Below are 25,632 nucleotides of genomic sequence, written 5' to 3' on the forward strand. Positions count from 1 at the left end.
CTCTCTTTCTCTCTCTCCCTCCCTCCCTCCCTCCCTCCCTCCTTCCCTACCCCTCCCTTCCTCCCTCCCTCTCTCTCTCTTTATCTCTCTCAAACACACACACACACACACACACAAACACATGTCGCGAACGTCGCGATGAAATACATGTACATGAATTCGGAATAACCAATTTATATTTGCACTACATGACGATGATTTTGTACTCTCTTGCTTGCTTACGTTGTGGACGATTCCACGCTTGGGTTAGCCGAAGTCTAGTTCCCCATCGTCCTTTCTAGTGATTGATTTCATTCTACTTCGAAGTAGCTTCGAAGCAATCCTTCGTTTCTCTATTCTTTGCATTTTGTTCACAAACAAATTCTTCGTTATGTTTTCGTCCCGTGAGTATTTTCGCGCTCTTGATTTGTGTTGCTCACGCGTGACTTTCCTTTCCTTTCCTTTTGTTATGCATGACCATGATGACGTATTTGGTATGATGTGTTATGTGTACGTGACCACGTGACTGCGTGTTCACTAACTACATGACTGTGCAGACAGTAGGCTAGTGCATTTTAGCGATTCGCTCTCCTTGCTGTTCACTTCTTCTCCATTTCTGTTTGTCGCTGCACTAGTTCCTTTTGTTACCATGCCACGTAAATGAAGGTCGTGGTCGCCATTTTTATGCATGTTCTTTGTGCGCAGCTGCCTGTGAATGCAGCTGCCTTTTTTCCGTTGAAATTTGATCTTGTTTGAGAAAGAAACAAAGAAACAAACTTTCCAAATCAAGAAACGTAAATGTCTTTCATGTCCGTTGAGTCGGGATCTTTATGATGTCGCGAGTCACGACATGAAAATTTGGTGCTGAAACCCCGTTTAATCAACCATGGCCTCGACGGAAGGAGGAACGTCAGGGTCCGGACAAGCAGAGTCAGGCTCCAACAGTGATACGTCGAAAATGGATACGGTCACCCTACCGGTGCAACTGACTTCTGTAAGCAGCTCAATTCAATGCCTGGTGCGAGATCTGCAACAGGAGGAGCACGATGCTGACCGGTTTATTGCCGGGCACGTGCCCCCGAATGACGTTGAAGACTTCTTGGTAAGCTTTGAAAGCATTGTCGAACGATTAGAAATCAAATTGAATCAATTTTCGAATGGTGTTGCTCAAATGCCCGCATCCACCAAGGGACAACGTGCCCAAGTTGAATCACTGAAACTGGAAATCAATGGAATGACAGTCTTGGTAGAATCAGCGGTCTCAAAAATCAGAAAATTAAAACAAGTGGCAATCAGACACAACAAACACATGGCGATGGTCCAAGCCCCATTGCCAGCGGAGGATCCGCATGGTATTCAAAACCTTGTCAATGTGCAAAACAAAACAACACAATCTCTATTGGATGCCATCGATACACTCACCAACAATGCTTCTGGGCGTTCCGATTCACAGTCCACGCATCCCCATCATGTACGATTACCAAAACTGGAATTACCAAATTTCAGGGGTGACGTCCTCAAATTTTCCGAATTCTGGGATGTATTTCAATCCACGGTACACGAGAACTCGTCTTTATCCCACGCAGAGAAACTGGCGTATTTAAAAACGTGTTTGTCGGGCACGGCACGCAACGTCCTCGATGGGATCGTCCTCGACAACGACCACTACCCAATTGCTGTCGAATTACTCAAAGAACGGTTCGGCAGGCAGCAAATGGTGCTGAATGCCCACTATTCAGCCCTGGTCGATCTGCCACCGGCCTATGACACGGCCACATCACTGCGCCAGTTGTACGACACAGTTGAAAAACACATCCGGGCGCTCAGTGCTATTGGCGAAGACTGTGACCAAGGGATTTTTGTGTCTCTGATCACGTCAAAGCTGCCGAGTCCTGCCATGTTTCAACTGGAATTAGCTAAAGGTGAGGAGACGTGGTCCGCCGACCGCCTCCGCAAACATTTACATGACTATATCATGGCAAAGGAAGCAGCAGCTCGACCAACATCAGTCAGTTCTGCACAGCCAAGCATGACTGCACCGCGATCCACGAATGCCAGCCCTGGCGACATGCGGCCAGTCCAGACGTTGGCAGTTTCGGTCAAGAAACCACAACGCGCAAAATGCTTCTTTTGCAAGGAAGCCCATTACACAGATGAATGTGACCGGTACAGAACTTTAGAGACCAGACGCCAGCAAATCCAGGGTCGGTGCTTCATTTGTTTCCGGGACAGCCATATGGCTCCGGCTTGTCCGAACCCCTGGGCTTGTGCACATTGCCACAAGAAGACACACCACCGCAGTCTCTGCCCTTCCAAATTCGGAACTGGCCACCAACAACAACAACAATCGAAACCACCAATCAAAGCCAACACAACATGTGTCACAGCTCCTAGCTCTCCCAGCCAACAGCAGGATGCAGTCATCCTGCAAACAGCAGTAGCCACAATTGGCGGCGCCACAATTACCCAGCCCGCGCGGCTCATGTTTGACACTGGGTCGTCACGGTCTTTTATTACACAGGAAGCACAACAGGCACTTCAACTTGATGCCAATGGTTCAGACACCATCGCCATGGCTGGCTTTGGCGACAGTACCCGCAAGGTTGTCTGTCTGCCACGTGTGCAACTCTCTGTCGGGTGTGATGATGGCTCCACCGTTACGGTCATAGCCAACGTAGTCGACAACATAACATGTCCCATCCAACGCTTTCCACTCGATTACACAAAATATCCGGTTCTGCAGTCTGTAAATCTTGCTGAACCCACGCCCCTTGCAACAGAGAGCGTGGTTGTCGACGTACTAATTGGAAGTGATCATTACCATCACCTCATTGGCCCTCAGGTCATATCCGTTACCGCTGACCTAGTGCTGGTCGAGTCCAAGTTAGGGTTTATTCTGTCTGGCAAAGTGTCTGGTGATACGCCCCCAGACACCGTCATGCATCTGTCGGCGGATTCCATAGCGGATGACACCTTACCTGCACTCGAAGATCTGTGGAGCCTTGAGAGTCTGGGCATTAATGACAACCCAGAAACAACAGACAACGACATGGTGAGAGAACACTTCAACGCCACAATACGCAAAGAAAACGGTCGCTACACCGTCAACTGGCCGTGGAAGGAAAAAGCTCCGCAAGTGAACTATGAGCTGGCCAGAGGTCGACTCGTCTCCCTAATCAAGCGGCTTTCTACACAGCCAGACATCCTACGGCACTACGACCAGACAATCAGAGACCAACATGCAAGTGGTATCATCGAGGAAGTCCCGAATGCCGTGCCCACTGGGCCGGTCCACTATTTGCCACACCACTGCGTCCAGCGTCAGGCCAGCACAACAACCAAACTCCGCATCGTATACGATGCGTCAGCAAAAACCAACAAGGATGGAAACAGCCTCAATGACTGCCTTCACAGCGGCCCCAGCTTGCTTCCTGACCTGGGTGGCATACTGGTCCGTTTTCGCCTGTTCCCTGTTGGGATCACCAGCGATATTGAGAAGGCATTCCTCCAAGTGGGCCTCGACGAACCAGACCGGGACTACACCCGCTTTCTGTGGCTCAAGGACATTTCTCAACCAGTCTCACCAGCAAACCTGGTGACATATCGTTTCTGTCGAATCCCGTTTGGTGTTATTTCCAGCCCGTTCTTGCTGTCTGCCACCATTCATCACCATCTCGACAACAGCAACAGCACGCTCGGTTCTGAAATCCGCGACTCCACCTATGTAGACAATGTGATAACTGGGCGCAACACGGCTGACGAAGCCAGTACTCTCTATGATTCTGCAAAGAGCCTATTCAACGCCGCCGCTATGAATCTCCGTGAATGGTCATCTAACAGTGATGAATTCAACCACACCCTGCCAGACTTCGACAAGGCCACATCCAACAATGTGAAATGCCTCGGCCTGGCTTGGGATACGAAAGAGGACACTCTCAATGTCATTTCTCCTAATGTGGCTCACAAACACGCCAACACCAAGCGCAGCATCATCTCCGCTGCTGCTCGCTTTTACGATCCCGTTGGCTACCTGTCCCCTCTGTTTGTTCGAGCCAAACTTCTGATCCAGGACATCTGGAAAGCAAAGCTCGACTGGGATGATCCGGTTCCCAACAGCATTGCAGATGATTGGCAGGCTATTGCCCAAGACCTGGACAAAGCAGACACGTTCAAGCTCCATCGTTTCACTGGTCTTGACCCAGCATCTGTCACTCGCCGCGAACTTCATGTGTTCTGCGACGCATCCGAAAAATCGTACGGTACGGTTGCCTATCTCCGTGAAGAAAGCGCCACAGCTGTGGCCACAGTCCTGCTCGTCAGCAAGACGAAGGTAGCTCCACTCAAACAAATGACAATTCCTCGTTTGGAGTTGATGGCAGCGCTAATCGGTTCTCGGCTTATCAAATTCCTCCAGAACACACTGCCATTTGATCTCCACCGCACTGTTCTGTGGTCCGATTCAACTTGTGTTCTACACTGGATCAATGGCACGAACCAGCAATCTGTGTTTGTCCAGCGGCGACTGATGGAAATTCGGTCGAATCCGGCAATTGCGTTCAAGTACGTCAGTACAGATTGCAATCCTGCTGACCTACCCTCACGTGGTGCAACAGCTGCTGCATTGCACGACAGCAAACTCTGGTGGGAAGGTCCTGAATGGCTACGCGGTGATACCAGCTCACTCGGTGAACTTCCATCCCCTTCACTTGCCACAGCTGCAGCAATGGCCTCAGAACCACCCACTGAGGTATCCGTCGCAATCAACTCTTGCCCTGGGGAGGGTCCTTTCATCTCTATCGAAAGGTATTCCAGTTGGTCGAAAGCGGTACGCGTAATAGCTTACGTGAAACTGGCAGTACAGAAGCTGCAAGGCAAATGCAAACAACAAACACAACTAACCACAACCAATATCAAGGAAGCTGAAATGGAATGTGTACGAGTTATCCAAGGTCAAGAATTTGGTGAAATTAAAAATGCAATTCAGAAAAAACAAAAAATGGAACTCGTTACCAAACTCGGTCTACTTATCGATACCAACGGCCTAATTCGTTGCGCAGGGCGCATGAAGAATGCTAGGTTTCCAGAATCTGGTCCAATACTGCTGCCACGGAAACATCCTGCCACGAGGCTAATCGTGCAACTGTGCCACGCTCGCGTTCGGCACTCCGGTACTAGCCAGACGCTCATGGAAGTGCGTAAGCGTTTCTGGATAACTCGTGGGCGGGCCACCGTGCAGACAATATTGCACAGCTGCTACCACTGCAAGAAATGGGAAGCGAAACCATACCCAATGCCGGATTTTGCTCCACTGCCGAGCAAGCGTGTTAACAGGTGCATACCATTCTCGTACACTGGCATCGATTACTTCGGCCCAATGACAATGACCAAAGAAAGCGAGAAATGCAAGGTATGGGTTTGCCTGTTCACATGTTTGACTACTCGCGCAATCCACCTCGAGCTAATGGAAGACATGACAACAGCCTCATTTCTACTGGGCTTTCGCAGATTTATTGCCCGTAGAGGTATGCCGATTGAAGTTTTGTCAGATAATGCAAAACAATTTCACACTGCCTCGAACGTCATTGGTGAAGTTTGGAATGACGTGAACCACACCGATGACTTTACTTCGTTCTGTGCTACGAATGGAATACAATGGAAATTCATAGTACAGCTGTCTCCATGGATGGGCGGCGCATACGAGCGCTTAGTACAATCAGTGAAAAGGGTCCTACGAAAGACAGTGGGCACTTCAATTCCAAACCATGATATGCTCAATACATTTCTAATGGAGGCGGAGGCGATAATTAATGCACGTCCACTGGTCTACGTTGGAAACGAATTGGATTTTGGTAATGTTCTTACTCCCAACCATTTCTTGTCTTTAAACCCGAAGTTGGGCACTCCTGGTATGGAGGGAGACTTTGGTAATGACCCGACGTTTGAGCCTGACACGTCTTTGGCTAACACATTGCTAACTGCCTGGACGGATGGTCAACGCCTACTACAGACTTTTTGGTCAGAATGGCAGTATTCGTATCTACCCACTCTACGTGAACGTGGTCAGACTGCACTTCCGCATGGAAGACTGCAAGCACATGATCCACCTGCTGTGGATACTGTTGTCCTAGTCAAGGAAGAAAAGATGCCACGCGGCTCTTGGTTAATTGGACGAATTGACAAACTGCACAACAGTAATGATGGTGAAATCAGATCTGCAACAGTTGTTCTGCCATCCAAGCGGCAGATCCAACGTCCACTATGTCTGTTGTACCCAATTGTGCAAGCGGAGAATCACGATGCAGCGCACGATGACCCGCCGCTCGCACAACCCGCACAGCCTGTACAGCCTGCACAACCTACACAGCAACAACCAGCTCGACCAACACGCCGAGCAGCCGCTGGTTCCCGTGCTAACCTGAAGAACCTAATAAATTAAGGTGCAGTATAACTCTGTAAACTCTGTAAATAGTCTGCATGAATGTATTTATACACAGTACACTCTCTTGTTGAACACTAAGCAATCACCACACACTCATTTACACTTTGTCTACACTACTGCAATTACAATCGCTCTTCTTCTCTGTTGTGGGGAGTGTCGCGAACGTCGCGATGAAATACATGTACATGAATTCGGAATAACCAATTTATATTTGCACTACATGACGATGATTTTGTACTCTCTTGCTTGCTTACGTTGTGGACGATTCCACGCTTGGGTTAGCCGAAGTCTAGTTCCCCATCGTCCTTTCTAGTGATTGATTTCATTCTACTTCGAAGTAGCTTCGAAGCAATCCTTCGTTTCTCTATTCTTTGCATTTTGTTCACAAACAAATTCTTCGTTATGTTTTCGTCCCGTGAGTATTTTCGCGCTCTTGATTTGTGTTGCTCACGCGTGACTTTCCTTTCCTTTCCTTTTGTTATGCATGACCATGATGACGTATTTGGTATGACGTGTTATGTGTACGTGACCACGTGACTGCGTGTTCACTAACTACATGACTGTGCAGACAGTAGGCTAGTGCATTTTAGCGATTCGCTCTCCTTGCTGTTCACTTCTTCTCCATTTCTGTTTGTCGCTGCACTAGTTCCTTTTGTTACCATGCCACGTAAATGAAGGTCGTGGTCGCCATTTTTATGCATGTTCTTTGTGCGCAGCTGCCTGTGAATGCAGCTGCCTTTTTCCGTTGAAATTTGATCTTGTTTGAGAAAGAAACAAAGAAACAAACTTTCCAAATCAAGAAACGTAAATGTCTTTCATGTCCGTTGAGTCGGGATCTTTATGATGTCGCGAGTCACGACAACACACACCAGTCAGTGAGTCGAGGGATCGTGAGGATCGTCTCCATCAGCGTGTGGACGATCTCTCCGCGCAGCTCCTAGCCCTACGTGAGGAATTTTGTTCCCTGCAGAAATCCGCCATTGTTCCCGATAAATCTCCCAAGCCGACAATTCTCTCACCCGTACGAAACCTCGTAACTGTGCTCCCCAGCTTGACCCAGCAGCAAACCAGCTCGACCCAGCCGGTGCAGATGATGGACAACAGTCAGGGCAGATCGACGTGGCCTCTGGCTCTGAACAGCACGGAACCCGTACCCGTACGGACGACCCCGGCTTGGTCGATCCTGAGCCTGTGGAATCAAACTGCGAGAAGAGCCAACCTATCATGGCCGTCATCAAGGATGACAGTTGGAAATTAGTTGCGGCGGGCCCGCCAAGAAAGAAGCGATCGGTGTTCTTTGTGGGCAACGTGAGCCACGACTGTACGGTGGACAGCCTCACTGAGTTTGTACACCGCAGGTCGGAAAGCGTGGGGACGCCTGTCAAAGCCCACTAATGCAACCTACACACAACCGGAAACGGGCAAGTGTCCGCCAGGATATCAGTTGATGCCACTTCCAAGCTGACAGTGACGTCAGCCAATTTCTGGCCAAGGCCACTCTACTGCAGGCCGTGGAGATTCCACACCTCCACAAATGGGAATGCAGCCAACTGCAACAGCAGCAGCAAGAGCAGCAGCCACAACAAGAACAACAACAGCAGCAACAACAACAACTCCAGCAGCAGCACCAGAAGTCGCTGCAGCAGCACCAGCAGTCGCCGCAGCAGCACCAGCAGATGCCGCAGCAGTAGCGACAGTAGCACCAACCAGCTTGAAGCACAGCAGCATTATCAAGAGCAAGAGCAACTTGGAAAAGGCGCCACGATTAACGAATTCCTGAGCGCAAGTCGTGGCCTGTCCGCTGACGCTGCCGGCACACTTGTACCCCCCCCCCCCCCTCCACAGCCACAAGCGTTCCTCTGCGGAACTGTCACCAGATTTGCTGGTACAGGATCCAAAGCGTGCTGTCCAGAATGGTGCGCAGCCACCCCTGCAGGATAACAAGTCCTCACGATGATGCCTCCACGGCAACCTAAACTCCGGGTCCTGCACACCAATGCCTTTGGACTGAAGACAAAGCTCGGAGAGCTACGGCACCTAGCTACAACGACCACACCCGATGTAATTATAGTGACTGAAACTAAATGTTTAACAGACAAGATCACCGATGACGAAGCATCCCTCCCGGGCTATTCGGTACCTATCCGACGCGATCGCAATGAACATGGCGGTGGTGTTGCTATCTGGATTAGAGACAACTCGGCCTTCCGGCACCTGCCGCAAGTCAACTGTCTTCACCACGAAGTCATCTGGGCGTCCGTAGCGGCACAAAACCGAACTCAAGTCGCGATTTGTGCAGTCTACAGGTCGGGATCTTGTGCAGGGAACGACACAGAGCTACTAGAGTACATTGACTGTGTGCTACACACTGCTCGGCGCTTTGGCCAACAGTTAGTTCTGGCAGGTGACTTTAATGTCCACCATGTGCTCTGGCTGGGCAGTACAAAAACCACACCTGCAGGAGAGCTGGCGGAGGAGATGTGCTACATTCATGGACTTGAGCAGCATGTAACAAAACCAACCCGAGGCAGCAACACTCTTGACCTCATCATGTCAGACTTCCCCGGCAAGATACCAATCAAGTGCCTTGCCCCAATGGGAGCATCAGATCACTCTGTCATCATTGCCGACTTCCCAGTATGCATATACAAGGAACCGAAAACCTCCCACACCGTCTGGAGGTACAAACAGACCGACTGGGGTCGGCTCAACCACTTTTTCCGTAACCATGATTGGGACAGCACGATTACTGGCTGCCCTGAACGGTCGTGCTCCAACTTTACAAACGTTCTACTAGATGGCATGCAGAGATTTTATTCCGTAGCGACAGCTGTCATCACGTCCATCTGACCCAGCATGGTGGTCTTCGGAATGCACTGACGCTGTCCGGACCAAGCAACATGCGTGGAAAGCTGCCGCGCAAGACCCTAGTGACAGCAAGAAGCACACAGCCAGACTAGCCCCTCAGCACTGCACTGCTACTATTGACCGAGCAAAATATGTGCATTTCACCACTCAGCGCAACAAGCTGTCTGCGGGCAACCTATCTGACCGGGGCTGGTGGTCCACAATCAAGCAGGCAGGAGGCAGTTGCCGCAATACTGCCATCCCCACTCTCGTCGACCAGTCTGGGCACGAGTGCATATCCAATGCGGAAAAGGCAGAGTGTTTTGGGCAGTTCTTTGCCTCCAAATGCAGCCTAGGAGGCAATGACTTTCCTGCAACACACAATTCTGTGGATTTCCCCCGTGTCAGACTACGGACAGCCCAGACATTGTCTTATGTGCACTTTCGGAAAGCAACAGTACGGAGAGAGCTACGCAGACTGAATCCTGAGAAAGCCACTGGTCCGCATGCTGTCCCGGCACGGGTTTTGAAGTTGTGTGCAGATGTCCTCTGCAAACCACTGGCCAAGCTATTCTCTCTCTGCTTCCACAGCCAGGTGCAACCAGCATCATGGAAGATCTCGAGGGTAGTGCCCATCCGTTAGAAGAAGTCCAAGAGTCTCCCCCAGAATTACCGCCCCGTGTCCCTGTTGCCCATTATTTCGAAGTTAATCGAGGCTATTGTCAACCAGCATATAACCAACTCCCTTGAGAAACACCATGTCCTCTCGTCCAGGCAGTTCGGGTTTTGCAAGGGTCTCTGTACTGCCGACATCCTCACTAAGCTCCACAACGAATGGTCGAAAACAGCCGGCCTTGGAGGAGCTGTCCGTGTAACAGATTCACTGTTACTACTAACACTAGGAATAGGATACACTTATCACCTGCTATTATCACGCTGCTGCTGTTAGGTGTTATGTCCATCATTGCTTGTTCATGTATATAAGAATGCATTATGGCAAGGATCATTGCTTATTCCAAGAATGACTACTGAAGTTAGTTGGACTGTTACAGTCCGTGTACTTGCCATCGACATCGCCGGTGCTTTGACTAAGTCGGTCACCCCGGTCTGCTGCACAAGGCTTCAGTTTCAGGGCTACATGGTCACCTCCATGGCTGGCTGTCCAGCTACCTTGGCAACCGTCGCCTCCAGGCGGTTGTAAGTGGCCAGCAGTCTTCAGCTCAACCTGTGCAGTCTGGTGTCCCGCAGGGCAGCATTCTCGGTCCCGCATTGTTTCTCCTCTACGTGAACGACTGTGAGGACCATTTACTAGTACCAGCGGGCTCCGAACTTGCCACCTATGCGGATGATACGACGCTCTACCAGTGCCTATCTGCCATATCCGACATTGCCGACTCCATAGTGCAGCTCCAAGCCGCCATGGCCAGCGTCGCTGAGTGGGGCGCAGACTGGAGAGTGACATTTGAGCCATCCAAGTCTCAGGCGATGACCATTGACCACCGTAAGCCACCCCCAGCCATGCCACCAGTACTGTTTGCAGGAGCTGCCATCCCGGAGGAGCGGGATATTACGCTGCTTGGTGTCACCTTTGACACCCAGCTGTCCTTCTCTACGCACCTCCATTCCATTGCAACCAAAGCTGCTCAGCGGCTCCACTTCCTTGCCAAGGTTGCCCCCCTCCTAGACGCCAGAGGTCGCACCACTGTGTACAAGGGGTTTTTCCGCCCTCTCATGGAGTACTGCTCCCTGGTGTGGATGGGCTCCAGTACCTCCCGCCGGGACAAGATGCAGCACAGGGCGCTAAAGATCATCGGCCCGGGAGTTTGGCTTCCTAGCCTGGAGCACCGCAGAATGGTTGCATCCCTGTCGCTCCTCCTCAAGCTAACCTATCTGTTCCCGACAAATCCCTTTAAGGCCATTCTACCAGCCCCAGCCGACCCGCGCCCTCCGTGCTGATCATCGACCAGGCTGGCTACTCAGATCGCTCAGCAACACCAGAACCAGCTAAAATCAACACTCCCGAAGCAGCCTCCGCAATGGGTTCCCCGATTTCGCCTTCCCAAGGTGGGACAGCCTGCCAGGACATGTCTTGCGATCTGCACCCCACCCACAACAGCTGCAGTCCTTCAAGGAAATATTCCATAAGTACCTGCTGCGCCTTTACTGGCAGAGAGCAACTGACGCTCTTTGACTTCCTTAACTTAAGTTCTGATTGACCAAATTTCACAATCCAACATATCTTTTTACATCTTTATCCCTCTGCAGTGGATGTGTGGGCGCTAATAGTGGGTGCTGCACTTCCGTATACATGCCTTGCTCTCGTCTTGTTTTTCTCTCTCTCTCTTATGTCCTTCTCTATTTTTCTTGGCGCTCTTTGTCTTTGCAGACGCGGATACCACCAAGGTCGGCTGAGCAGCAGGACCCCGCCACCACTTTCCGCATTCATTCGGGAGCATAGTGGACTTAGTAAACACACACACACACACACACACACACACACACACGCACACAAGCACACTGATACACACCACGTAACATGTATTATGCCTGTCACAAGAAAAGCAAACAAATCTTCAAATGAGATGTACTTATTACTTATTATCATCCTGTTTGCGCTTCCCTTCTCCTTCTCCTCATTGGACTTCCCTTACCTGTGCTTTCTACCTTGGAATGTTGTTCGTTTTTCGCTTTGGAGATGTGTCAGATCTAGGTGTCAGGGCATTGAATGTCTCAGTATCCTGTCAGTTGTGTGCTTTGTACATCTTCTAATTGAATCCTTTTTGATCTGGTTACATCGGTTGGCTCGTTACACACAACTTGTACCAATCTGTCTTTCCTCTCAACCATGAGCAAATATAGTGAAACATGGTGTAAGCGATCTCTGGGTTTAGCGACCACCTGCTCTTAACAACCGTTTTCCATGCACCAACAGCTCTACACAGACACTGTGGGACCTAGTTCTAAAGACCACCTGGCTTTAACGACCACTTTTGCTTGCACCGTTGGGTGGTCGCTTAAACCAGGTTTTACTGTAGTTAGAAATCCTAAGGAATGACATTTCTAACCTTAATCAAGTTCAATATTGGCATGCTTTCCTTCTTTTCAGCTATTCTCCTGACTTCCTCCACGATCTCATTGGCCTGGATTGGAAACACAGAATCAATATTTGTATAGCAATACACTCTTCACTGTCATCAATTTCACTGGTCACAATAACCATTGCATAACAAAACAAAAAAAACACACAGAAAAGCACCGACCACTTTACTTGTTACACCGTATATAGCACAGGTGCACAGTAAGACATGATAGACCTTTCAGACAACGCTCAATACTTCACATGTTAGAAGTGGATTAAAGTGAATGGTAAAAAGAGATACACTGTGCACAATGATGATACCCAATACACCTTGAAGTAGACAGTGAGGAAATAGACTAGAGAAGAACACATGTTAGTTTTCCCTTACACATTTATAATGCAGAAAGTACTCTTCAAATAATCGACGTGGAGACTTCATGGAGAATAAAAAGTACCAAGGAAATACAAGTTACACTATAATGTCCACCAACACCACCAGTTACGAAAGTACTATTTCATCATATGTAAACCGGCTTACACGGAGATCGTCCATGTTATCCAACCTCATGTACAGCTACATGTTTCAGGAAAAACAATCATACCATTCTGATGAAAACTTATGCAGGTGAGGGGGAGGGGGGGGGCGGGGAGGAGTGGTTCCAGAGCAAAGGTTTTCACAGTAACCCAACATATCTTCTCAGACAAAACAGGGAGACCTATTCATAACAGAACATACTTTTCACAAATCTTACCTCATCGTATGGAAGCATAGCCCAGGTGACGTCCAGCAAGTAGGGTACACAGCCTGCTTCCCCAGCGCACACTGCTTCACCGAGAGGAGTTCTCCCAACCTACACAGCCATAGCATCCATAGCAGCAACAACAAAACCAACAAACGGATATCACGAGCACCAGTACTCTACTGGAATCGACAATTGTCATATCGTGGAATGGCTGGACGAGGTGCGGCCAACATCAAGTATCCCTTTCCCATATCTCTGAAGGCAATGTTGCCATCTATGACCAGACCAATTGGCAATACTTTTATTGTGCTCTCATGCTCTAAAATTACGTTCATTATGTTGTGCTGTGTTTTCTAAAAAAAATCTAACCGTGTTTTACACAGATATACTTGGGAGTCTTGTCACGTAGAAAAATTGCTATATCTGGATAAACGCTGCAAGCCGCATGATTAACTGGAAGATTATGACACCCCCCACCCCAGGAACTCGTCTAAGGTGAGGCAAAGTTAACTTCATGGAGTTTGTCCATAACTTGTTACACATGCATGCTAGCACCAAAGTGTTAAAAAACCGCGCCAAATAAAGAGAAGAGTAACATCAAGAGTATATAACCCCCCAAGAGTGTGCAACTCTGCATATGGGGTCTGCGACGGCGAAACATCACATCACGTGCCTCAGATATCTTCGTACTACATACAAACGAAGGATAGCGTGCGCGCAATCCGAATATCTGCCATGATCATGCTGGGGATTTGAATACGCGCAGTGAGTTTCTGTCAGAGAGTGCTTTTTTATTACTCCGCTGCTCGCTAAAAACGGGCTGGAATCGTACAACTGAGACACTGCACCATGTGATGTGAGTTTTCGCCGTCAGCGTACCCCATAGAAAAGATATCAGGAGTTGCACACTCTTGGGGGGGGGGGGGGTTATATACTCTTGGTAACATTCATTTCAGTTCAGGACAAGTAAAGAAGACAGAGATCATTTTAAAGCAGTTTATTTCATACACAGAGCAGCAGGGCTTCAATATTTTGTGTGGCCATCGTTTGCTTCGATTAGGGCTTCAACACGACGTGGTATTGACTCCACGCATGGGGAGACCGTGTCAGGAGCAAACGAGTCACACTCCAGGTGCAGTGCCTGAACCAGCTAGTCAACAGTCTCGCAGCGATGTGGAATTATTCTCTTCTTGAGAAGTGCCCACAAATTCTCAATTGGATTCATGTCCGGCGAGCAGAGAGGTTGAAACAGGATGTTGGGTACTCCGCTATCGAGAAGATCCTACCGTGCTTGAGCTGGCGTGTGGGAGGTAGCATTGTCGAGCTGCAAAGACCACTCGTTTGCAAAGAATCCGATGCCACTCGGTACAATGTCGGCTGCCATTCCTTGGGCGAACGTTGCTGCACTCCACGTCAAAGCAAAGGACAAATGCCGAACGGTTCCGAAAAGTGAAATGGCCCCGATAACGTGTTCCTTTGCTGGATAGTGTGGCACCTCAATTATTGGCTTGTTGTCCCGCGGGTACCAGGACATAACACGCCCGCCAGGACCCAAGGAGGCAAAGCATGCCTAGTCTGCAAAGACGACGCGGTCAAAGTCAAACTGGCGATGCTCAATTCCCCATACTAGCTGGCTGTTATTTGCTGCTTCTTTCAGAACAAACTTACGCACCGGCCGCCCGAACCTGTAATTATTCCGTCTGAGGTTTCTGTGTACTGTGCTGGAAGGCTGCCATTTCCCCACCAGGTTGCTCCGTGTCCAGAACCTCAGAAATCTTCTCACTGCTCGCGAAACGATTGGCAGCGATGTGATCAGCAACAAACTCCATGCCCACAGGTGAGAGTCTCTGCATTGTTCCGCTGCCCGCCTGTCTTGCTACGCTTCTCCCAATTTCAACTCGATGGCATGTGTCCTTTACCTGAACATGGACAATAAAATCGAAGATTGTTTTGTGACTTGTTCTCGAATTTATCACATTATTGATGATCTGTTTCACTTACCTGAGTCTTCTTGTAACCGGTTATGTCCATAATTTGTCTCGGAGTATGACCTCCTCTGTAGAGGGTCGGTATTTTTCCTCGTCTACTCAATTCATTTCCTCCAAAGAACTCATTATTTTCCATTTTTGAATAGGGCTTGCGAAGAAAACTGCAGAGAATGCTCAACAAGAACCTGTCAGCAGAACCGGTCAGCAGCAATCTGTGCAGGCATTGACAGTGGTACTGCCTGGATTGCCCGTTTAAAGATCTGGACGAACCTTTTAGCTTGGCCGTTCGTCTGTGAGCGATGCCGTTCTAGGCGAGGAACTCGGCAAACTCTGCAGATGCAAATTGTGGATCATTGTCGCTGACGATGAGGTCTGGGCAACCATATCTGGCGAATACTGTCCTGAGACTCGCGATGGTAGCCAAAGACGTTGTGGAAGGCATCGGAATGACTTCGGGCCATTTTGAATAGGCATCGACAATGACGAGCCACATCGTTTGCCGTAATGGACCAGGGTAATCTACGTGGACGCGCTGCCACGCGCGGTCTGGCATGCTCCATCGGTGCACTGGTGCTGCAGCAGGTTCGCTCTGGACACTTTGGCATCCGAGGCATGCTTTGACTGCGTCTGCTATGTCGCCGTCCAAGCCCGGCCACCAGAGGATGCTTCTCGCCAATGCCTTCATTCGTACCATTCCTGGATGGCCTTCATGAAGCTCTGTCAGGACAGCTTTCCGGTGGTCCGGCGGAATGATGACGCGATTGCCCCATAGCAAGCACTCGTTGCTAATGCTGAGCTTGTTGCGACGTTGGAAGTACTGCTGTAGCTCTGCTCTTGGGCACGACTTCGGCCAACCTTGTTGCACATAGCGATGGACCTCACGCAATAGCTTGTCGCTGGCTGTTGCCTCCTTGATCTGCTCCTCCGTTACTGGGAGTGGTTCGCATTGGTCCATGTAGAACATGTTGACCGCTTCCTCTGCCATATCTGGTACTGGAGGATTTCCTACCGGCAGGCGTGACAATCCGTCGACGTTGCAATGCTTGTCTGTTTGGCGGTACATGATCGTGTAGTCATGTCCGGCCAGGAACATCGCATAGTGAATACGTGCTACGGTCATAGCAGGCAGGCCTTTCCTCGGGTGGAAGATTGATACCAACGGCTGGTGGTCCGTGAGCAGCTCCAAATGCCGGCCGTACAGGTAGTTGTGGAAGCGTTTCACACTCCACACTATTGCGAGCGCTTCACGGTCGATCTGCGAATATGCCTGTTCCGCTTTCGAGAGCTTTCGAGAGGCATATGCGATCGGTCGCTCTTCTCCAGATGGCAGGATGTGCGACAAGACTGCTCCAACCCCGTATGGTGACGCATCACTTGCGAGACGAACGGGCAGTGTCGGGTCATAGTGTGTGAGCACCTGTTGGGATGACAGCACCTGCTTGACCTCTTGGAAGGCTTGTCGGCACTCATCTGTCCATTCGAACGCCGCTCCTTTTTGCAGCAGCGCTGTTAGTGGACTCAGGATAGTTGAAATCTTCGGAATGAAGCGTTGATAGTAGGTGATGAGCCCCAGAAAACTGCGTACTTGCGGCACGTTTTCCGGCGGTGGAGCATCACAAATTGCATCAACCTTGCTCGGCATCGTGTGCAGGCCCTGTGCACTGATGGCGTGGCCGCAATATTCCACTTTCGGCTGAAAGAAGTGGCATTTGGCCAGGTTGAGCTTGAGGCCCGCATCAGCGAGACGTTGGAGCACCTTCATCAGCGTGTTGGGGTGTTCTTCCGGTGTGCGGCCAGTGACGATGATGTCATCGATCATGCACTTAACACCTGGCAGGTCTCGTAGCAGAGAATCCATGGCTCGTTGCCATAGCGCTGGAGCAGACGCGATCCCGTATGGGAGACGGTTGAGTCGAAACAGACCCAGATGGCTGTTGAGCGTAAGCAGGGGCTTTGACTCGTCGTCCACCTCTATCTGCGTGTACGCTGCCTTCAGATCGAGTTTTGTAAACTCTTGCCCTCCGGAGAGTGAGGCAAAGATCTCCTCGATGAGCGGCAACGGGTGTTGGTCGATGTGGAGCTGGGGGTTCACCGTCACCTTGAAGTCTCCACATAGCCTGACCTGGCCGTTTGGCTTCAGAACAGGTACCACAGGTGTTGCCCATTCGCTCCAATCCACCGGAGTGACGATGCCAGCAGCCTCCATGCGACATATCTCTGCTTCAACCTTGGGTTTCAGCGCCATTGGCACCGATCGTGCCTTGACAAACTTTGGAGTCGCATCAGACTTCAGCGTGAGCTTGGCTTTCGCCCCCTTGAACAATCCTTGTTCATCATTGAATACTGCTGCAAATTCACGTTGTAACTCCTGGAGTGAGGATTTCACATTACTGATAGCCGCCAACTCCGTCCAGTTGAGGCGAAATTGCTGGAGCCATGTGCGTCCTAGCAATGCTGGGCCCTTGCAGTCGACCACGTACAGCTCAGCCTCCGCTTGCTGAACGTTGATGGTGACAGGCAAGCGCAGCACGCCTTGCGATCGAAGCGATTCACAGTTGTAGGCTTGCAGCACCAGTTTTGCTGGGCGAAGCGGGTGTTCGGAGAACAAGTGCACGTATGTTGCGGCTGGTAAAACAGAGACACCAGCGCCCGTGTCTACTTCCATAGATAACTCCTGTCCCGCGATCTGTGCGGTTATCGTGAGTGGTGCTGGTGGCTTTCCGCTCGACTGGATCTTGGAGACATGCACATAGCGAATGCCGGACTGGTCGTCCTCGTCGCTCGCAAACAAAATTTAATAGTTGTGACCTGTCATCGCTGAACCATTGCGCTTGAATTATCTGGGTTGCGGAGTTGGTCGCACTCCTGGCTGCTCAGCTGGCTTGCTTCGGCAAACCCGCTGCAAGTGGCCTTTCTTACCACACGCATTGCAAACTTCATCCTTGTAGCGGCAGTCAGGCGCCTTGTGTCCAACGCCACCACAGCGAAAACACGTAGATCGTGCACCAGGCACAGGCTTTCTCGATGGGGTGCAAAGTTTGTGGACACCACCGCTAGCGTTCTTCGTATCCGCCGCGGAGACTTCCAGAGCGTCCCTGGTGGCCAGCTCATCAGACAGCGCGTCCTTAACGGCGTTGTCGAAAGTCAGTGCGTCCGTGGCCAGGAGTTTCCTCCGCGTACCTGCACTCCTCAGTCCGCAGACGAAGCGATCTCGCAGAGCTTCTGCAAGATGGGCATTGAACTCGGAGGTCCTTGCCAAACGGCGAAGTTCAGCCACGTAGGCGGCGATCGATTCTCCTGGACGTTGGTCCCTCTGGTAGAATCGGTATCGTTCTCCAATGACAAGTGGTTCCGGTGCGAGATGTCCTTTTAGAGCCGCGCAGAGTTCCGCAAACGTCTTGTCAGTTGGGGCGTCCGGGGCCAGCAAATCTTGCAGCAGTTCAAATGCTGGACCTCCGATGACCGTGAGCAATGTGTCCATGAGTCGCCATAGCCGGAGCTAATACTAGTAATGCTCGGAGCACACTAGAAAAAACAAAATCTTCGTCGCCACTGTAGTGTTTTAGTCCGTGACTCACAACACCCAAAACAAAGCACAACCGGAGTTCACTTGTCCAGTACGCAACTGGTTGAATATTACAGAGTAGAGCAATATAAAAGGAAGATAATGGAGGTAGTCCAAACACACGAGATAGCTAGCATGCATGAATGGATGAATGCCAAGTGCGGTCATTCGACACTTCCATAAGGTCTAGCATTACCAACAATAGTCTGCCCCTCAGGTGATTCACAATGTCTGTGGTTACAAACACCACACCTTTGAACTGAGGGTGAAATAATAATGGAACAGTCTCCAATAAAGGAACGTCTCCATTAATAGCACGGGGCGGAGGTACATTGAACAAATAAAGGACCGTGCTTATATGGCCAAGGATCTGCTAAAACCACCCTTTGGTGCTATTTTGCCGAAAATGAGTTTTTGGCGGGAAGTTGGTCCCTGGCCATTGCCCAAACATTTGGTGAAGTTTTAGGCTCAAATTGTATATATTCATTGAAATATGACCCAAGCTTTTGGTGCATAAAAATGCCAAAAATAATTGATATTCACACTATAATTCGTATCTGACACTTCATACAGTGTTCATCACTGTTGAGGTTTCCGATGGAAAATAAAAGAAAAAAAATACACCTGTCATACACCTGTCTATGTGCAGAGAAAAACTATTTTGCACAGTTATCCAGTATTCTACTATGTATGATTCGAACAAATAATTAGGACAGTGGCTCTGCTTGGTCTGGTGCTGGGCAGGTGATATCTCTGCTCTGTGCGTGGCAGTGCTGACGAATCTGTTGGTGCAAGTACTTTGCACGCTCGGTGAGATTCCAGCCGTCTCGAGCGTCACTGGCAGATGATCAGATGCCAGGCAGTTATACACTTTTGATAAAGGTCACGGGCCACGTTAGCTTCATCAATATGAGCTTTGAGTGCGTCAGTGTGCTTAAGCGAGTTTCTGCCGTTCTTGTCATTACAATCTGAGACTGCAGATCGGAACATACACCGCACACACCTTCTTTTGGCCTCATAATTATCACATCACTGCACTCGCTGCTCCATATTTTCAGGAATGTTGTGTATGCTGCTGTTCCTCCAGCCTTGATATATTCAGTATGCGCATGCTTCTTGGTAGTAGCACATGGCAGGTAAGTTGGAGCGGGCCTCTGGCCCTGGGGCAGCAGGCTGGGGAAGTCCATTGTGCATTGATGTCACCATAGTTGCAGGCAGTGCATTCCAGGGCAAAGTATCCTCACGTGCGTGCTGAGGGGGAGCGACAGCATGCTCATACTCATAGACATCCGCCTTAATTTGTTTTCGCTTCCACTCCTTTACATAATGATTATGTGCGTACATGAAAACAGTCTGGCACACTTCGTCACCATCCACTTCATAGCGATAAGTGGACCGGACCTTTCTCCGCGCTGCATCCGTTGTGCGTTTCTTCCATGGCGAGAAGTAACTGCACCGCGTCGTCTAAACACATCGAGCTTTCCACAATTCCAGCGACGTAACAGTACAGCTCCACGTTCGTCATTGCGAGCGCTGTGTTGCGTGCAGTGAGTGGAGTATCCGGTGACACGTTCTTGAAACAGTTGACATCGTCACAACTGTAGCCCTTGTCCACTCACGCCTGTACCTCTTCAACAGTACTGGGCGCCGCCTGGCCACGGGATTTCTTAGGTTGGCCCTGTTCTCGGGCGGCGAGGGCTTGTGCTGGCTGTAGCGCTGGCGCCTCGTCCAAATTCTCCTCCGCATCGATCGCAAGCGCGATCGGCAGGGTCACGAGCGGAGAGGCGTCGGTCGATTCGTCATCGCTCTGGTCGTCAGAATCTTGATCGGACCACCCGAAGAACGATCTATCGTCATTTGGCAGTGCTGACCGCTCCGCTGCCGAGAATCCGACAACAATTTGTGCGAATGAGCGCCTTCGTCCTCCTTCCGCCATGACTGTCACCTGCGATGATGAGAAAATCGAGACGTGCTGACGTTTTCATCATTTTCTCCGAAAAATTACACAGCACCGAAGGGTGGTTTTAGCAGATCGCCGGCCATATTAGAGATAATACGGTAGTCTAGGGTAGACTGAATAATAGACAAGTAGAATGTTCGCTTTGCATCACTTGTTAAAGTTCTACGGCCATGTCGGCATGCAGCAACTTTAGCAAACAATGAGTTACACAATTTCTGAATCTGTGGCTGGAAGGTGAGATGGTCATCTATCAAAAAACCAAGGTATTTGGCCTCTACAATTACTTATGTTTGAAACAACAATGACTATCAAGGCTTGTTTGCTGCTACTTCAAGTTTCATGTTCTCGCAATCATGTTTCCTGATGATTGTGGGAGCATGAAACTTGAAGTAACTGTTAGCAGCAAACACGCCTTGATTGTCCTTGTTGTTTTGTATTATGCTCTGTTTTCGTGGTGTTGAGCACTGTCAGCACACTGGGTACATCCTCCGGTGACTTATGTACGTAACATTATCGGATCCTACTACTACGTAGTACAGTCATGTGCATGACATCTTTTACACGTTTTTTTATTTTATATTACAAGTATTATCATTTTTTTAGAATCACGTAATTGAAATAGACAGCATAATCGAAGTTGCTTTGTTGTAAAGCGGGATTCACAGAAGCTTTTTTGCGATGCGATGGGTGATGCGACGCGATCTGCGATGGAGGCATGCGATGCAAACTCGAGAATTACCATTCACAGAAGATGTATGCGATGAGATGATACCTTGCTGATTTGGCGCGAAGTTCAATGCAGGTGGGTACGTCACCATGGTATTCGTGGGGTTTGGTACCACTTGTACAAATTTACGGGCAACTCTTGAACCTTTGTACAACTTTGCTGTAGAAAACGTCAAAATCGTACACCAAATCGTTTGTCGCATCGCAAAAGTTGAGCCGAGTTCAACTTCTGCGATGGCCCAGTTGCGGCAATTGCGTGGGCTGCGAGATGACTGCGATTAGGGGATTTCCCGGTTTCGCGGCCGTCACATCGTGTGTCTCATCGCAAAAATGCTTCTGTGAATCCCGCTTTATGATCAATTAGACGGATAACCGATATAATCGTTTCAGCCCTAATATATACATGTACACACAAACATGCACATACAACCACTCCACCCCCAACACACAAACACACACACACACACACACACACACACACAAACACACACACACACACACACACACACAAACACACACACACACACACACAAACACACACACACACACACACACACACACACAAACACACACACACACACACACACAAACACACACATGTACACGCATACACACCGTGTACCATGTACTGTAAAAAGGGTAACTATTGCGACGTAAAAATGTTTGCGAATTTTGCAAGAAGCCCCGAATCGCAAACTTTGAACAGTGCAAACTGCATGTAAAGTTCAGTGCAAGGACTGACTCGACTGTGTAGAACGACTGTAGAACAATTTGCAAACATTAAACAGCGCATGCCAGTCTCAATTTGTAAAACGCAAACATTTATTGCCGCAAACATTACCCGTTTTGCAGTATACGACCCTCACAAGAGAAGCACGCAAATCTGCGAAATGTACTGGAGGTGCACCCACAGATTTTCACTTATAGCAACGACAGCGGACAAGATCTGAATGATACTGATCAAGACTAGAAATTCCTAACTGCCGAATCAACACAACCTGTGAAGCCATGAGAATCGAACACCAATGCACACGTGGTCTACAAAACACGGAGTACATCAGCATAGAACGGCCAAGAGAGTTGACTACACTTGCTGTTTGCACACATGCACGCACGCACCCACACACGCACCCCCCCCCCCTCCCCCCCCCCCCCCCCAACACACGTAGAACAGGAAATATATTTACATCACTTTAGTATGTAGGGAGGGCCATTGCATGGACCCAAGAGTGAATGGTGTGCCATGGTCTGCTCTACTGGCCGATGGTGGAATCCGTGAGGTTAAGTTCTGTTGCTCCGGCCTGGCGCGAGTGACTAGATGCTACTTGGTGCGATCGAATATATTGCTCAAACCGTGTTCTGAAAAAAATGCTCAAGGAGAATCAAGGATAGAGATTGCCCGACTTACATTGTTCTTTGCAGAGATCGTGTCGGGTTGGAGATCTAGTAGATACTTGACGAGTTCCAGATGCCCTTTAAAGGCAGCGCGATGAACAGGAAGGTTACCGTACTGTGTACAGGTAACACACATGACCAGACATTCCTATGCGTTATCCATCGGTAAAGTACTTATATTGGGTATAATGCACAATCCACTACGAAGTGAGGCAGTCTTACGCACAACATTGTGATAAGTCAATTGACAAACTGTTAACAAGCTAAAGCTGGAAACCCCAAATACTTGCTTCAGGTCTGGGTACGAGATTGGTTAGTTTGTATTCTTTTTGAGCCAAAGTAATGTTGCAATGTTCCTCTTGTGGGTTGAGGGGCATATGATGGGCGCAAGTATACAATACTAAGAACTCTTTTGAATCATTTATGGACATCTCTGCACACACCAAACAAATTCCTTTTCACATGTGTTGAGTTGATGATGATTGAGACCAATGGTTATGTGAACCGGATGCATAATGGAGGTGCTTTTTGCAGCTATCACTGCCGGGCAGCAGAGTCACCATTATTCACAGGTACCTTTGCAGCAAATAATCGGTTTGGTAGCTGTTTCAGCCTGATGCTCCCCAGCAAATGACATATAGCTAGCACAGTGGTCCTCATTGGCAAGAAGAGTGCTGTAGGAGTAAGGCCCTTATCACACTGCGCTCAAAAGTCGCGTTTGCGTCTGCGTTTTCTTCGGTTTTTGACGGTCGCCTAGGAAATGCCATCACGTGACGTTATCGCGAGCCCAGACGCACAGCCGCAGACGCAGACGCACAGCCGCAGACGCAGACGCACAGCCGCAGACGCAGACGCAAACCTGGGGGGGAGGGTCGGGGGGGGTGGGGGTGGTCGAAACCGATTCCCGCAAACGCAGATCCGACTTTCTTTATCGCAGCACTTCCTGCATTGTTTTTGAGTGTTTTCAAGTGATTCTTAAGTGTGCTTTTCAAATCTTCATTTCCATCTAGTTGCTGAGGCAGGCGAGGGTACTTCTACTACATGTACTGATTGATTGATTTTGGATTCGCGAGGCATGGAGCTGATGCGAGCTCGTGGCTGTCTGGCTGAGGTTGTGCTGACTAGTTGACGGCGACTAGCCTAGCTGGACGATGTGCCTCAACAACGGAGCTGCCACCCCAACACAGGCAACGCAACGGCTGCAGTCTTCCCATCGACTCCCATTCCCCAGCACCACTGACAAAGGACATAGGAGCAGAAACAGAACACTTCTCGATCTCGGGAAAATAAATTTAACATCCACGGCCACCTTGAGATCGATTCCCCACATTTTTGTATTTTCCCGAGCGCACAGATTTTGACGCAAACGCGCTGAAAATCACAAGTATAGTATGATATCACGTCTTGCGTTTTCCAATCTCAAACGCAGACGCAAACGCGACTCAAACAAACGCAGTGTGATAACGGCCTAACCGACTACAGCAAGTAGAGTCAATGAAGAAGAAAAGATTGCTTAACTTACCTTGACCTTCACAGAGAGCGTATCGGGTTGGAGTTCTAGTAAAAAAATGCTAAAGAAGAATCAAGAATAGAGATTGCTCAACTTACATCGTTCTTTGCAGAGATCGTGTCGGGTTGGAGATTTAGTAGATACTTGACTACTTCCAGATGTCCATTCTCGGCAGCGCTATGAACAGGAAGGCTACCGTTCTGTGTACAGGTAACACACATGACCAGACATTCCTATGCGTTATCCATCAGAAAACTACTTTTATTGGATGTAATGCGCAATCTACTACGAAGTGAGGCAATCTCATGCACAACATTCAGGTAACACACATGACGAGACATTCCTATGCGTTATCCATCAGAAAAGTATCTATTGTGGATAAAATGTGTTAGGTTCCTCCTCCCGTACAACCTTTTCCAAGCTGGCCTGCATGCACCCCATACTATGTCGTATTCACCTTTTGTCACCTTTTGGTCCATTGGCCTGGGTAGCTACTTGCGTGCCCATATTTGCCAAAGCTACCCAGTCTACCTCTCCACACTGCACTCTTGGCCCACAGTCACAACACCACTCCATAGCGAGGGAGTTCGTTCTTGAGTAGATGTTCCATATCCTCCAGACAGCTGTTTCGTTCAGTAAGAGTTCCCCAGCAGAGGTAGATAACAAAGAGCGCAGTGTGGAGAGGTGGACAGTTAAGATTATTTTCAAATGGCCGAGTTTGTCGCTACTTCTGAGTAAAACAGTACACCGATAAGTCAATTGACAAACTGTTTTGCCAGGTTAAGGTGGAAAACCCCAATTCATGAGCCAGGGACTACAGAAACCACCCTATGTCACTTTTGGCGGAAAATGTTTTCTCTCAAAATGTTGGTATGGTATGGTAATGTGCTCAAACAAAATTTCAAGTTGATCTGCGATGGCAAAATGTGCGTAACCACCTATTTAATAGTGGCATGTCAATTGAGCGATATAGAGCAAATTTATGTACACGGCGAGTATGAAATGGCAGTTTAAGTTGCTGGGCAAAGTCAAATGTATAGTGATCTTTGCCCTCAGCTTCATCCAGTGACGCCTTCGCACCGTCCACTATATCTCGGTAGTACTGCCGCTCCTCTTGTGCAAGTGATATGTGCAAACGCAGGGCCTGGACACTACAGTCTACATTCCGTGTCTTCCTTTGTACGGGCGACACGAATTTTGTCCCCCAGCTTGTCACACAGTGCGCATACGTCTGTCCTTGGCTTCATCACTTTGATGTGGTGCGGCCAACATCAAGTATCCCTTTCCCATATCTCTGAAGGAAATGTTGCCATGTATGACCAGACCAATTGGCAATAATAATATTGTGTTCTCAACTTCTCATGCTCTACAATTACGTTCATTATATGTTGTGCTGCGTTC

The 25,632-nt window shown here is 49.2% G+C and overlaps 1 protein-coding gene across 2 annotated transcripts in view; it reads right to left on the minus strand.

Moving 5' to 3' along the window:
* LOC135825830 (uncharacterized) overlaps nucleotides 1–25,632 on the minus strand; it is a 161,500-nt gene that overhangs the window by 33,340 nt on the left and 102,528 nt on the right. For both annotated transcript variants that reach the window (XM_065338461.1, XM_065338459.1), the window contains exons 9-12: nucleotides 24,330–24,431; nucleotides 22,735–22,836; nucleotides 13,097–13,195; nucleotides 12,331–12,405 (exon numbers count right to left, since the gene is read on the minus strand). In XM_065338461.1, coding sequence (XP_065194533.1) covers nucleotides 12,331–12,405; nucleotides 13,097–13,195; nucleotides 22,735–22,836; nucleotides 24,330–24,431 — 378 coding nt within the window. The remainder of the gene's footprint in view (nucleotides 1–12,330; nucleotides 12,406–13,096; nucleotides 13,196–22,734; nucleotides 22,837–24,329; nucleotides 24,432–25,632) is intronic.

Source organism: Sycon ciliatum, chromosome 10 (genome assembly GCF_964019385.1).
Source record: "Sycon ciliatum chromosome 10, ocSycCili1.1, whole genome shotgun sequence".
Taxonomy (NCBI): Eukaryota; Metazoa; Porifera; class Calcarea; order Leucosolenida; family Sycettidae; genus Sycon; species Sycon ciliatum.